General features: G+C 55.4%; 1 protein-coding gene across 5 annotated transcripts in view; it reads left to right on the top strand.

Annotated features, from left to right (window-relative positions):
- The window catches only part of RPS6KA2 (ribosomal protein S6 kinase A2), a 324,439-nt gene that overhangs the window by 254,063 nt on the left and 55,654 nt on the right, over positions 1-14,722 (top strand). For all 5 annotated transcript variants that reach the window (XM_072966197.1, XM_072966193.1, XM_072966196.1 and 2 more), the window contains 4 exons: positions 4,431-4,511; positions 7,082-7,161; positions 10,084-10,190; positions 13,115-13,152. In XM_072966197.1, coding sequence (XP_072822298.1) covers positions 4,431-4,511; positions 7,082-7,161; positions 10,084-10,190; positions 13,115-13,152 — 306 coding nt within the window. The remainder of the gene's footprint in view (positions 1-4,430; positions 4,512-7,081; positions 7,162-10,083; positions 10,191-13,114; positions 13,153-14,722) is intronic.

Here is a 14,722-nt window from a genome sequence, read left to right as displayed (position 1 = left end):
AAGGCTCAAGGGCACACGAAGGTCACCTGAAGGTCACTGCTGGCCCTCGGAGGTGTGGATTCCCGCACAGAGCAAAGCAGCCATGGAAACCACGGCACCCGAATCCTCCACGTCTCAGGTTAGCGCGGTACAGGGTTGACTTGAAGTACAAAACATTTTGATTTATCTCCAGTGTCTGCGGTTCATTAGTGAATCTCAAAGGAGCCTAGAACGTTTGGGCTTTCGCGTCTGTAGCATCACCCCCACCCGATCCAGACTCCCTGGGACCAGCCAGCGGGAGGTGCTGGCGCCGTTTCGCCTCGGCTGGCCTGAGTGTCTCACGGGCGCTGTGGCGCGCTGACAGCGTTCCAAGGGAAGAGCAAAGCAGCCGTCTCTCTGGGCTCCCTTTTCCTGCCTCTCGATCTAAGGAGTCAAACCCCCTTGGAAGCCTTGGCCGTCAGGGGGCAGCTTGCAGGTTCCCGGCATCAGAACACGAGGGTCTTGGTGCCAGTTTCTTTCCTGGCAGAAGGACCACCCCACAGCTGCCCGCCAGTTGGCAGAGTTAGTGTTCCAGGCCCCTCGCTGTGTCCCTGGTGGCCCGTGAGTGACCGCCACCACCAAGAGCAGGCCGTGGTGAGGCCAGGGCGAAGAGCCAGAACTCAGGCAGACCGGAGATCCCGCCGGTCCCCTTTGGAGAGCTGGGCTCACACTGTTGTTTCACGTCGGAAGGGCACCACCTGTGTGACAGCCATCATCCGTCCTCGTGTGAGCTTGGCCTGGACTCTTCCCTGGCTAGTCATCTGCAGGGATAAGATCCTGCCCGGGGTCAACACGGCCGTTCTCTGTTCCCTGCCAGCCTGGACCGAACATGAGTGTTTTGCCAGTTCATGCCCGGGAGCCCGTCCCACAGAACACGTCTGTGAGGGCGTCTTCCCCAGACTGACGTGTTTGATCTGCCAGGCCTGGGGCCTTGCTTCTCCTCTGTTGTTTCAGACATAATAAGGATATTTAGCTATTGTGTTTTTTTAGGCTCCTGACCCTTTTTCTGTTTCAGATAATCTCCCAATTTTTTGTTTGCCTTTTCATTTTATGATCCTTTGGATGGGAATTTGCTGTTTTGTAACTCAGTCTGTCGGTCTTTCCTGTCATTTCTTCCACTGCTTTTATTAAAAAAAAAAAAAAAGACGAAGATTCCCACGCAGACATCTGATGAGGATCCATCTTTGTTGTTATTTTTACAGCTTGATTTTTTTTAAGCTTAACTCTTTCATAGAGCTGGGATTTATTTTTTCTGTAAAACGTCAGGAGGAAATAGATATTTATTTCTCCACTGTAACTAGAGAGCGCCTTGGAAATTTGAATGTGAGACCTCTTTTTCTAATTTTTCCGCCGGGCTTATGACGGCCTCTGTTTTCCGTGACGAATCCTGCAGTCAGGTACGTGACTGCGCAGCGCTCCTCGCCCCGGAGCGGCCTGGCCGCGGTGCTGAGAGCGTCAGTCCTGTTAGAGGGTGTTTAGATGATCGTCACCAGAGTCCAGGAGTGAGCTTGGCAAGGGAGCACCAAGAAGGGTGTAGGGACAGTGTCCCCTGCCCCCTGCCACGGCTTCACCCGATCACGTCCTGGGGGCGCGGGTGGAGCAGGGCTTCTCCCCGAGGAGGCTGTGGCTTGGGGTGGCCGACTGTCCCCCGCAGGCCCTTCCCGGCCTGCTCTGCTGCACGGAGGCCGAGGACGCAGCCCAGGAGCCGAGAGGCATCGGAGGAGGGTTCCAGCTCGCAGAGGCGGCTCGGGTCCGCGGCGGGGTGGGGCCGGGGGTCCCCACCGCAGCTGCTCAGAGGGGCTCTCAGTGCTGCTCTCTTGACAGTCGGGGCTCCAGGCTGCTGCTTCCAGGTGCCTGACCCCTGCGCACCAGCCACAGCCCTTCTAGAGCCCGGGGGTATCGGGGTCAGGCACGGGGGTCTGATGTCGGGACAGGAGCAGCCGAGCAGCGAAGCAGAGGGACGGACCAGAGGAAGCCCCACATCTGACTGCAGTAAAGCCACGTCGGCCGGTGACGGAGGCTGGTGCAGCCCAGGCGTGGGGCCGGCACTGCTGAGTCATCGTCCTCATCGAAGCCCGTGAGGCGGGTGCCATCGTCACCCCGACTTACAGACGAGCGCCGGGGCAGGGAGCCCCCACTGTGACCCGGGGGAGACGGAGCCGGCGTGCGGCCGGCCGGCAGTCCCGGGCTCGCCGCCCCACCGGCGGGCTCCACGCCACGGCCCCACCGCGGGGAGCGGCCTCGCGCGGCGAAGTGAGTGGCTCCTCTGGGAGCCTGAGCCCTGAGGGCGGGACGGGAAACGGGAGCTCACGGAGCAAAACCCGGAGACGGCCCAGTGATGGAGGGGAGGGCTTCTGTTTTCTGAAACTGCCACGAGATACCCCTACCGTGATGTTGATCATTTTAACCGTTCGTAAGTGGCGTTAAATACAGTCATGATGTTGTGTAACTGTCACCACTGTCTATGCCCCCGCCTCTCAGGTCGCCCCGGGCAGACTCTCTGTGCCTGCTAAGCCGTGCCCCCCTCCCCCGCCCTGGCACCCATCCGCCCCCCGTCCTGAGTCTGACTCCTCCCGGGACCTCACGCGAGCAGAATCACGCTGTATTTGTCCTTCTGAGTCTGGCCTGCTTGGCTCAGCACAGTGTTTTCAAGGTGTGCCCCTGCTGTAGCCTGGGTCAGATTTTATTTCTTAGGGCTCGGTGACATTCCTCTGCGCAGGCAGACTACCTCTTGTTTGGCCCTCACCCCTCCAAGGGCTCTCGGGCCCTTCCACCTTTCTGGCCTCGTGACTCGTGCTGCTGCGGATGAGGGCGCACAGGCGTCCGTCGGCATCCCTGTTTCCGCTCGCCGGGCGCGTCCCTGGGGCAGAGCTGCTCGGTCGGGTGGCATTCCTCTGTCTGACTGTGTGAGGAACTGCCAGCGGTTTGCCACAGCGGCCGCACCGTTTTACACTCCCACCGGCGTCCCCACTTCCTCACCAGTGCTTGTGATTCTCCATTTTTTTGTTTTGTTGTTAATTATAGCCATCCTTTGGGAAGGACTTCTTAAATGAAACTTTAAAAGTGTATACCATAAGGCTAAAATACGGACGACTTAAATATCTGGCCCATAATGTGGTATTTGTCATAATTGTCACATGTACGAATACTTGGGGGAAATTCCTGCCGTTGCTCACGTGGGAACGCCTGAGGGCGCTTGGTCCCGACTTGCTTGTGGGGACCTTGGAGTTGTTCTTATTCTCAGATGATGCTTTTGTTTGTTTTTGTTTCCTTTTGCCTCAAAACTAATTCCATGCATGTTCCCAGGTGGCTAAACTTTGGACAGTGTCAACACCAAAAAGAGCACTGTTGTAACTGGTTAGAACACACGCGCCTGGTAGAGAATCGCAGCCTCGCCCTCGGGGGGAGAGAGAAGGAGGCTTCCTCTTGTTTGCATCAGAAACGAGAAAATGCCGTCTTCTAACCTTAAAGGTGGAAGCAAAGACCGCGTACATAAGCTGACACCCCTGGATGAAGGTGTTAGGGAGCCCACGGGTCATTTGATACCAGAATATCACCCCACGGGTTACCTATTACATACCGGGGAACGTACGCATCCTTACAATGAGGGACCGATGGCTTGCCACCCTGACCCAGTCACAGTTAGCGTCACTGAGCAAGGGTAACACCACACCCACCCCCAGCTGCCTCAGCTGAAGGCACACAGCATCACCCGGGGGGTGTTTTTGCCAAAAATGTTTAGCCACGCTCGTGCACAGACCTAATCTCGGCTTATAAGAAAAACAGGAGTTACAGCAACAGCAAAGCAGCGGTGAGACACACCCAGACACTGTAAGAAAACCGCCCTGGACTTGCCCAAAAGTCCGCGGAAAGCACGGGGGTGGAGGGAGGACATGGGAGCAATCTATTCTAGAAGCGAAATGAATGAAGAAATACAACAACCAAATATAATGGGTGAACCTTGACTAACTGCTAGGTTGGAAAAAATAAGAGCTGTAAGTGACACGGTTGGGGGGCCAGATCTGAGTAGGAATTGGACATTAGATGAGGTTGTGGAATGATGGTTTAGGGGCGACAGGCGTGTCAGGGTTACACAGAGTGTCCTTTTCTTAGGAGACGCAAACGCACCTGAGGGTCAAGTGTCACGCTGTCGACAATTTGTCGTCAGATTTTTGTCTGAAATGTGTGTATGTGTGGGGAGATAGAGGGAACGTATCAAATGTAAACAGTCGTTGAATCCAGGTCGGGGATTTAGGGCTGATCATTAAAACTACTCTTTCAGCTTTCGTATAGGTTTGAAAATTTTTGTGATGAAAGTTTGGGCAGAAGTATTAATGTCTAACTGTCTTGCATTCCACGTTCTCCAGAATCTAATTCCTGCCTCTGAAAACTTTCGTTTCTCTGTCTTGCAGTTCGAGACCGAGTCAGGTCGAAGATGGAGAGAGACATCTTGGCAGAAGTGAATCACCCGTTCATTGTGAAGCTTCATTATGGTAAATGGAGTTTTTTTAAAAATGGCCTACTTTTGAGAAGACCTAGAGCGACCCGCCCCCAAATCAGAGGAAATTGGAAGAACAGTAAGAGGCCCCTCCTGGTCTCAGCACCACCCTGTCTGGGGTGGGCTGTCCCCCAGCGCCTTAGTCTCTTGGCTGCTGCTTCTCTGATGGAGGGAGGTGCCCTGTTTCCATCTCGAAGACCTAGTCTGAGAGAGTGAGAAGTTACCGTTCATTAAATCATCACTGATAAAATGGTTAAAAAAAGTCTCAACCTGGATGAATCTACACCATATTTTTGTGTTGTTTCAGCACAAAATGCTTGTGACCCGGTGGTTCCTCTAAACCAGAGTGACGACACTACCTGCGTCTTAAGTGAAAACTATGTTTCAGGCATTTTAGAGATGGTAGCTCTTTGAGCCCCAAAACGCCCTTTCCAGGTAGATGATCATTTCCAGTTTTCAAAGAGAAAACTGAGACTCCGATGGGCTAGTTCTGATTTCTGAGGCCGCGGATCTGCGGTGCCCGGTGATGCCTCAGCTTCCTGCCACGTCATCCCCTCTGAGAAGCAGCAGTGAGATCTTGAAGTTAGAGATAGTGAGGTGGTGATCCGGAGTCACGCCCGACTGCGGGCGAGTCAGCCGTGCGACTTGAGTGATGAACACGGGGGGAGCACAGAGCCGAACCAGAACCGACCCGGTGCCTGTGGGTCTGGAGACTCTGGGCTGGGCGGAGCCGGGGGAGGCTGGCCGTTACGTGTACACAGACCGGAGTGAACACACGCCCAGAGGCTGGAGGGCAGAGCTCTTTGCTGGTGAACTTTTTTTTAATGCTTTTTTGTTGTTTGTTTTTTAATGGAGGGACTGGATCTTGTGCACGCTAAGCATGTGCTTTACCACTGAGCTACACCCTCCCCGCCGAGAACCTCTGCTGTTATTAAGAGCACAATTTAGAAGGTCTTTAGAAAGTACGTGGCCTACCCTTTCAAAAACAGTAGCTGCCAACTGGGATGCGAGCTCGCCGGCTGGCGGCTGGTGACGGACGCCCCCACCCGGTCCCCCAGTCCCCGGCCTCGGACAGGGGCCCTCAGATCCCGGTCGGGGGAGGTGCTGCCTTCCCTCTCATGCTGCTGCCACTACCCTGCTGATGTGCTGATGTCAGATCCTGTCCCATCTGCCATTTCGACGGGTTTCCAGGGCATTTTTCTGAAGGATCTATGAGCCGGGGTCTTGCAGAGATGTCTAAACGCATTGCCGCGTTACCTCTGTGATGGATCAGAAGACACTTGTTCTCCAAATGCCGTGGAGCCCTCGGTCAGAGCGGCAGTCCAGGCTGCAGAGGGGTTTCTAGCTAGAGGCTCACCTTCCCCAAACCCCAACATTTATCCTGCTTTTAGTAATTTACTTTTTTTTAGAAAAGGAAAAGTTTCCAAGGGTGTGGGGTGTCGGGACCCCCCCCAGCCGTATTTCCTGGGTGTACAAAACAGATGCCAGACGAGAGACCAGCAGCAGCAGCGCTGACCATCCAGTAGTGACGTGGTCAGCTTCTCCTGGCCCTCGTGCGCACGCGGCCCCCTTCGACGGAGCCGCGCGCTGGTGGTGGGGACCAGTGCTGGGACATGAGCCACCGCCCGTGGCAGTGGCACACAGTGACCAAACCTAAACAGGAGCCCCATTGCCACGAGGCGCAGGGAGCCGGGCTGCTGGTCACCCTGGTCACCAACGTGGCGTAAAAGAAGGAGCACGTGGTGGACGACCGTGAGCCCCGAGTGCTGCAGATGCAGCTCCAGAGGAAGGGAGGGAGACCCGTCCACCGCCGGCCCCATCGCCCCGCTCCTCCCCAGGCACCTCACAGCGCAGCCGCCTCTCCAACGAGACGTGTCGTCCCCAAAGCCCGGTGTTAGCGGTGGTGGCGGTGAGAGCAAGTGGGGAGGTTCAGACCCGGTTCTCAGGGGCCTCTCCGTCCCCTTTGTGATTAAAGATGGAAGGAACGAGGGAGGGAGGGAGGAGAAATAATCTCCAGCTCTTTTTCTTTTCTGTCTTTGTTGTTGTTTTGCTGTTGAGCTGTGTGGGGTTTACATGTTTTGCATGTTAATCCTTTCTTAGATATTGACACATTTTTTCCCATGACATAGTTCACCTGTTTTGTTGATGGTATACTTTGCAGTGCAGAAGCTTTTTATTTTATTTTATTTTATGTTATTTTATGTTAAGTTATTTTTAGAGTTGTTTTTTTTTTTAATGGAGGTCTTGGGGATTGAACCCAGGACCTCATGCATGCCAGGAACAGGCTTTACCACAGAGCTCTACACCCCCGTCCCGCCCACTCCAGACCCTTAATAAAAGTGAAAGGGACAGAACTCATCACTGCGGCTCCCTTTCCCCGAGTTTGGCCCCAGGAAGCCACCTCCAGCCTGGCCTCAGTCCTGTTTGTGGAATGACCCAGCATTACAGATTACACGGTGTTGTTTGAGCCAAAGAGGGAGGGCCTCTTTGCACTGTCTGGGCCCAAGGGAGTGACCCCCACCCCAGGGGACCTCAGTGCTGAACTGCTCAACTCTCCTTCTGCAGCCTTCCAGACAGAGGGAAAGCTCTACCTGATTCTGGACTTCCTGCGCGGAGGGGACCTCTTCACCAGGCTCTCCAAAGAGGTAAATAAGGGGTATGGGTTTCTGCCTAGAATTCAAGGGACAAAGAGGGACAGGAGAGCCCCGGGGAGGGATGGGGGTATGTGTGCATGCACTTGCGTGTGTGCACTGGAATGTGTGTGTGGTGTCTGTGTGCATGATGTGTGAGTCTGTGTACCTGCGTGTGTGTGTGTGGGGATATTGGGGGTATATGGTGTGTGTGTTTGGTGTGGGGAGTATATAGTGTTGTGTATGTGTGTGTACTTGTTTTAAAGAAGTCTCTCACAAGATGCACAGAGAAGAAATCTGTTGTCCTTGGAAGACCTTAAGAAAACGGACCCTCCCCCAGACCCCCGTGGAGCTCTGGACCTGCCGCCGCCCTCTGTTTCCTACTCTGTGCCAAGCGGATGGAACAGAAGGTTGGCTCCTGGTGATGGCAGGGAAGATGATTTCTCAACATCTCAATTTCCATCATAGGAAGATGCTTTTAATACGCTGACCGCTCGTCCTGGGAGATGTGTCAGACAATCCAGTTAGGCCTTCACATATGACATCTCCATGACCCCCAGCCACTTCACAGCCCCAGGGTTTATCCTTGTTTTGTTTGTTTTACGAGGGGGAGGTAATTAGGTTTATTCATTGATTTCTGCTTGGAGGAGGTGCTGGGACTGAACCCGGGACCTCTAGCGTGCTGAGCATGCGCTCTACCACGTGAGCTATACCCTCCCCCCTGAGGGTTTATCCTTGACCCCCCCAGTACCTGACCCAGGAACTTTCCAGAATGTCACAAAGCACGATGTGACAGCTGTCTGGCCCCTGATTCATGGGATGGAAAACCAGCCTCTGCTGAGGGCAGTGATAGCACTGGGGTTTAGTCCTGATGACTGCGTGCAGTGCTCCTTTATAAGAACCAAGGATGACAAAGGTGACAGCAAGGTAACACAGTGCACAGAACAGGGTTCCGATCCTTCTGACACAGCAATACTCCAGCACCACTGTTTTCCTTGGACTCTTAACAGTGGGGACAAGCTGCCCGCCCCCTTTCCCTGTCGCCCACTCTTACAGCAAGAGATCCTTCCATCCTGTGTGGAACTCCGGAGTGAACAGTCAGTCAAGGTGGAGCAGGAGCGGGACCCCCGGGACCTCGGGCAATGGCACCAGTGATGTCTTGGGCTTTTGCAATGTAGGTTGAAAACATGGGCTGGAAGAATCAGAACCAGGTTCTCCAAAAAGCCCTTTGGAGTCAGGTGTCTGGTCCCGCGACCTGCCTCCCAGCTGCGCTCACGTTTCTAGAGATGCCGAATCACTGACATCGGCCAGCGTCTCGTCTGACCCTGTTGTTTCGCCCCCTCCCCGCCTCGCCCGTCCCGACAGAAAGTCACGCCATTGGTTTGTCCAGCATCAGGAAGACACACCCCGTTGTGGGTTTCTTGACCAAAAAGGCAGCAATAATTAGCAAAAAGCCCTGTAACACCTCAGAATGGGAACACGTGTCTCCCATAAGACCCTTTATTTCAGAGGAAAAGTAAAGTTGTCCATCGTGGGCTCGACAGCGTCTTGGAGCCCATGGAAACATGGAAAGTATTTTCCTTTGGTTCCCTTTTCAGCAAGTCTTTTGGACGACATCCTTGTGTGTGTTGGTCAGCGTACCAGCTGCCTGGGAGAACTCATGGCCGGGGGTGTTTCATTCCCGTGGAGAAACTATTTGTCACTTGCACGTGGGGGCCACACAGAGACGTGCCCTAAATAAGGGACGAGGACAGAAACAGCCTGCTCTGAGCAGCCAGCTGCAGCCGCTGCCGTCGTGGTGACGTGCGGGACAGGCAGCGTCAGGTGGAAGAGAATTCGTCAGCCAGTGGGGCTGGGCTGCAGGGAAGCCCACTGAGCTTGTTGGCCAGTTTAGAAAAGAAACACCAGCGAGGAAAGGTGCCGGCTGAGCGTGGAAGACAGAACAGGAGGCCCCAGAGGCTGGAGGGGCAGTGAGGGTTGGCAGCACCCAGATGCCTCTGTCCAGGTTCTGGAAGGGGGTCGTCCTGGCTCCACGGAAGCGTCCCTTTGTGAGAGTGATGTGCGCCATCTGCATTTTTCACCGTTCAGTCCCCGAACGGCCCTTACTCTAGCTATGACCTTACCGGGCAAGCTTATGATTGTGTATTGATTTTTCCTATGTCTGCCTTCAGAGAGAAGTCAGTAATGTCACAGATTTCTAGTCTCTGTGATATTGATTTCTCAAGGTGAAGGTAAAAAAAAAATGGTTTCTGATACCATCTGGCTTCCTAGCAAGGTGACTGCAAGATTTACGTGCTGCTGCTGGTTCTCACCACCACCAGGGCGGGGAGCATCAGGGAGACCGTAACCGTAAGGTGCGCTGGGCACCGAGGCCGCGTGTGTGTTTCAATTCCTCTGGTGAATCAGGGTGCCTCTCCCACCAGCCTCCTGGGCGGGAGTCGCTGCCGACTCCACACGAGTGTGCTGTGTTTGGGAGAGCACATCTCACTTTGGGCAGACAGGTGGCTGGTCTGCCCAAACCCCAGGGGTGAGGATGTGATGTGGAGGGAGGAGGAGTGAGGCTGGAGACGTGTTTTCAGCAGAGGCTTTGGCGTGGCTTGGCTGCGCGTGTCAGAGTGGTACATCGGAAGCGCTCGTGTTAGAACACTCGCCCGGGTCTGCACTCCAGAGCGGCGTGGTCTGTGGGCGACGCGGGCGGGGAGGGAACTCGGCCACGCGCTCCGCCCGCGAGGCCCAGTAAGTCGTCTTTGTGGGGCATCTCCTCCCCGTCACTGGTCCTAAAACTACAAGGAGAACTCAAGTTCCCTTCACAGGAGCCGGAGGAGGCTTGTCGGGAGCCGCCGTCTGCAGAGCAGAGCTGAGCTGAGGCTGCGCTTGGCGGGGCCGAGTCCCTGGCGGCCACAGGGCAGGCTGAGGTCTGGTTCTCTCTCCTGCCAGGTGATGTTCACCGAGGAGGACGTCAAGTTCTACCTGGCTGAGCTGGCCTTGGCTTTAGACCACCTGCATGGTCTGGGGATCATCTACAGAGACCTGAAGCCAGAGAAGTGAGTGAGGCCAGGCCAGGCCCGGCCCTCCACACCCTCTCCTTGCTGTCCATGTGACATCAGTTCCCTAGGGAGTGCACACCTGGCGGGGGGCTGGGCACCCCCTATGCAGGGACCCTGAGCAGGCTTTGCAGAGCCTACCTCCCGGCCTCTGAAAAGGTGCCCAGACACAGGTTTGTGCAGGATGGTCCCCACCCATCCTCACCTGACCCTCACCACACTCTTGGAGGGAGCAGGGCCCAGCCCAGGTCCCCGTGGTCCAGCCCACTGCCCCCCCCTTAGGGGAGACCCACCCTGCCACTGGGGATGGTCCAGATACGGCCACCTCCTCCCTCATTCGTGTCTTCTGGGTCGATCTCTTCCCCTCCTCCGCCTCCAGATTTGGGAAACCCTTCCAGCTGCTTCAGCTGGCCCATTTCTAGGTGACAAGTCAGATGAGCTTTTCTGAGTTTTTCTAAAAGACAGCAGCACAGACCGCCAGCCCAAACTCCAAGAAGATTCCTGTATCTTTGGCAATAGTCACCCGTGACGTTATTTCTAGGATAGTTTGCTCACTGCTCTAAACTGAGGAGCTGAAAGCCCCTCCAGATCACAGGGTCCTTGTTTCAGGCTTTCCCTGCTGCTTCCTGCGTGGAGCTGCCACGCAAGCCGGAGCCACGCGCCTGGAAAGGCGGGACTAGTGGGCGCTGTTCCAGACTCGTTGGGCCGACCCGACTGCGGCCCCTGAGGCGAGGCCCCTGCCCATCCCACTCACTTAGTTCACAGCCCAGGAGGAGGCCGATACCACCCCCTAGACTGAGGTCCACACCTGCCCCTGGGCCGGGGGAGCCCGAGGACACAGGAAGTGGCTCTCGGCCCTTGCCCCTGGTCCTTTACTGTCACCTGCACTGAACTGAGAAAAACACTCTTCTCTGAAGCAGATTTCATTAAGATGCGACAGGCGTGGTCGGGAACCGCTGGGTTCGGCCAGAATCCAGGAACCTTGTGTACGTTTGTGAAGCAAAGGGCTTTTGCCTGTGAGCAGAGGGGAGCACTCCTCGTGCTTGGCTTCAGCTTGACCGCCTGTGGCGTAGCGCGTCTCCGGCTGCACACAGAAGCGGGTGTTTCCGTAACCCTGAAAGGCCCTCTCCTGCGCGTCCCTGCCGAGCCCACTCCAAAGCCGGCCTGGCCACGTGCTCCCCGCCGCCATGAGCCCTGGGCAGCCCTGAAGGCAGCACCCTGCTTCCCCTCCAGTTAAAGTCACAGGGACCTTGACAGCTAAGAACAGTGACACGTAACTGCAGGGCTGAAGAGAGAGGGTTTTGTTAGGAGGGAACTCACTTTGAAAGTGGCTCACCTCTACGAGGGGGAGGGTACAGCTCAGTGGTAGAGCGTGTGCTCAGCGTGCACAAGGTCCTGGGTTCAATCCCCAGTACCTCCTCTAGAGAAAAGTAACAATAATTAATTAAAAAATAAACAGACCTAATTACCCCTCCTCCCGCCAAAAAAAATGAAAGTGGCTCACTTCTGGGCAAAGATTAAGCATAACTGAAAAGCGAAGAAAAAAATTTGCTTCTTTCATTAGAAATTGTCAACTTAATTATATGCTGTAATTTTTTCCTTTCCATTTCCATGAAATAGTGTGTATTGTTTTTAATTCCATGGGAGATGTTTTAAATTGCAGTAAGGTAAACATAACCTAAAATTTACCATCTTTACCATTAAAAAAATTTTTTTTCTTTTGTTTTCCCTTTGGTTTGTTTGTTTGTTGGAGAGGGGAGGGGGTAATTAGGTTTATTTATTTATTTATTTTTTTGCTGGAGGAGCTGGGGATTGAACCCAGGACCTTGTGCATGCTAAGCACACACTCCACCACTGAGCTCTACCCTCCCCACCTGCACCCTTTTTAAGTGCACAGTTTCGTAGTGTCACGAGCATTCACACTGCTGTGCAGACATCACCACCGTCCATCCCAACTCCCAGCCCTCTCTCCCGTCCCTGGCATCCTCCCTTCTACTTCCTGTGTCTGGATTTCGCTGCTCTAGAGCCTCCTGTAAGTGGGGTCACACAGTATTTGTCCTTCTGTGACGGACCTCTTGCACTCGGCATGGTGTCCACGAGGTCCATCGTGTGGTGGCCTGTGTCAGAACTTCCGTCCTTTCGCAGATGTTTTTAAGGGACCACCTATGAATCCTCGAAGCCCACTTCCTGGTCTGTTTAGAGCTGGGCTGGGACCTCCTAGGAGTTGGTGGATCAGGGTTTCATTGCAGCAAAGAAAGAAGCAGGGAGGGCCCTGGGGACCCACGGGCTGACAGCCGGAGCCTTCTGTAAAGACTGTCCCTCCGCCCTCCCCCTAACTCCAGAGGGCTGGGGAGAGCAGGACCAGTGCCCCCTGTGGGACGTCCAGATGTCAGATGCTGGTGTGGTGAGGGCTTGGACCAGGGGACGAGGCGGGGACCCAGTGGGACCAGATCTTACAGCATGGCTCCCTGATGCTGAGGTCTGAGGTGTCACGATCTCCCGCAGAGCCGGGAGGGGGGCTCATGGGGAGATATGGGGAGAAGGGGATGAGATCTGGCCATCAGGGGCCTGCCTGGGTTCAGAAAAATCTCCTCTGAGAGGCTCTGAGTCCACAGGCCAGGGCGGTCCTGGACCCTCTCAGTCCTGTTCCTCACACAGGATAGACAGGCTGGAAGGTCCCCAGACTCTCCCCATGGGCTCATGAAGCCCCAGAGTTTGCAGGTGAACCAGGCACAGGGACACAGGGTGCCACTCTGTGTCCCACATACTATGGGTCTGGGGCGCCCCTGACCCAGGAAAGCAGTGACCTGAGAGCCCCGTCTGCGATTGGCAGGCCCCGGCATGGAGACCACTGCCCGGGGTCCACGTGCCCTTCAGCATGCACATCTCCCTTAAAGCATCTGTTTTCTTCCCCTTTCTTTCAGCATCCTGCTGGACGAAGAGGGACACATTAAGATCACAGGTTTGTAAAAGCCCCCCGCCTTCATCCCAGCCCTGCTGCATCGGGGAGCCCCCCACAGCCAAAGCCCTCTGGTCGCAGCAGCACGTGCAGGCGCACGTCTGCCGGGGCCGCCTTCTCCGTGGCTGTGGCTCAGGCCTGTCAGTGTGTGTCCTCCCAGCACCGAGCCCATCTGTCCCTCCTTCCTTCGCTCCTCTGACCTAAGACCCTTCTAGTATGTTCAATTCAGGAACCTCCATGCATAGCCCCATCTTAGTGCGCCTGCAGGGCGATCTCCCCACTGAAACGCCAAGGCCCTCCGGTCAGCCCCAGGTTTGGTCAGACTGAGTGGCCCCAGGTTTGGTCAGACTGAGTGGCCCACCTCGTTCCATGACACCCACTTGGACTAGCTTCCCCTTCCTGCTGCCAGCAGGTACCAGCCTTGGTGGCATAAACCAGAGCAAGCTCGTCCTCTTGCAGTTCTGGTGGCCACGAGTCCAAAACCGGGCCAGCGGGGCAGAAATCAGAGGGGCTGAGCTCCTTGGTGGAGACTCCAGGGATTGTCAGTCGCCCTCCAGCCGCCCACTGCCCTTGCCTCCCAGCCCTGTCCTTTGTCTTCAGAGCTGCAGGACAGCACCCTGGTCTCTCTCTGACTATGGCCCCTGCCCCAGATCCATTTAAGAGCCTGGGTTTTATTGTCCTTCATCCTGGTGACCCGGGGTGACTCCCATCTCAAGATTCTGACCTAGTCACACCTGTGGGGTCTTTTTTGCCAGGTATGGTGATCAATTCACAGGTCCTGGGATTTGGGGCATGGATGTCTCTGGGAGCTGTTGGGCTGGCCACCCCGCTGAGCTGGTCCTGGCCTCATCTCCACACACACTTGCTCCCCGTGTCCACCAGCTGGCCGTCCCCGAGCTGACGCTCCCTCCTCACTTCCACTGAGGCCGGTCCCTGCTCTGGTCGGGGGCATTTGGTCCATCCCATTCTGTCCTTGCTCTAAGGCCCCACACGGTCTCCCTGCCGCCCAGTTACTTGTCTGCACTGCTTCGCCCCCGGGGCCCGTTCCCCCTGCTCTTGCTGGACGCCCAGTACCCAGCAGAGAGCACAGAGAGCTGAAAATAACTGCCCATTAAATATTTTTTAATGCTTGTTCATGTTGAACAATTAGACTTAAAGTTTCTCATGACTTGGGCACGAGAGCGTGGCACTCTTGACAGGTCTTTCAGACCCTGCCCTCCTGGCACCTGCAGGTCAGCTGGTGGGAGCAGCCCCCCAACACTGAGTCCAGTTCGACCTGTTCTTGGCGCCTTCCGTGCCCCCCACACCGAGCAGCAGAAGAAGTTAACCCCTAACTAGCTGAGAAATTAAACTTAACTCCTACAGCTGGTCAGGGCTGTTCGGAAGTGCCCGTGTGGCACTTGGTGGAGATTTAAGGTCCTGCGTACACTGGACAGGTGTTCCCTGCCGTGTGAGGGATGGGGCACGTGTTGCAGAAGTTCACGTGTGCAGCGGCAGCTGGAACACGCGTGAGCAAGCACACACGTTTACCTGCAGCATTGCAGGCTTTAACTTTCTCTGATTTCATAGTCAC

The sequence above is a fragment of the Vicugna pacos genome, chromosome 8 (genome assembly GCF_048564905.1).
Source record: "Vicugna pacos chromosome 8, VicPac4, whole genome shotgun sequence".
NCBI classification, from domain to species: domain Eukaryota; kingdom Metazoa; phylum Chordata; class Mammalia; order Artiodactyla; family Camelidae; genus Vicugna; species Vicugna pacos.
Note: the sequence above shows the minus strand (reverse complement) of the source record. Positions and strands in the feature narration are given on the sequence as shown.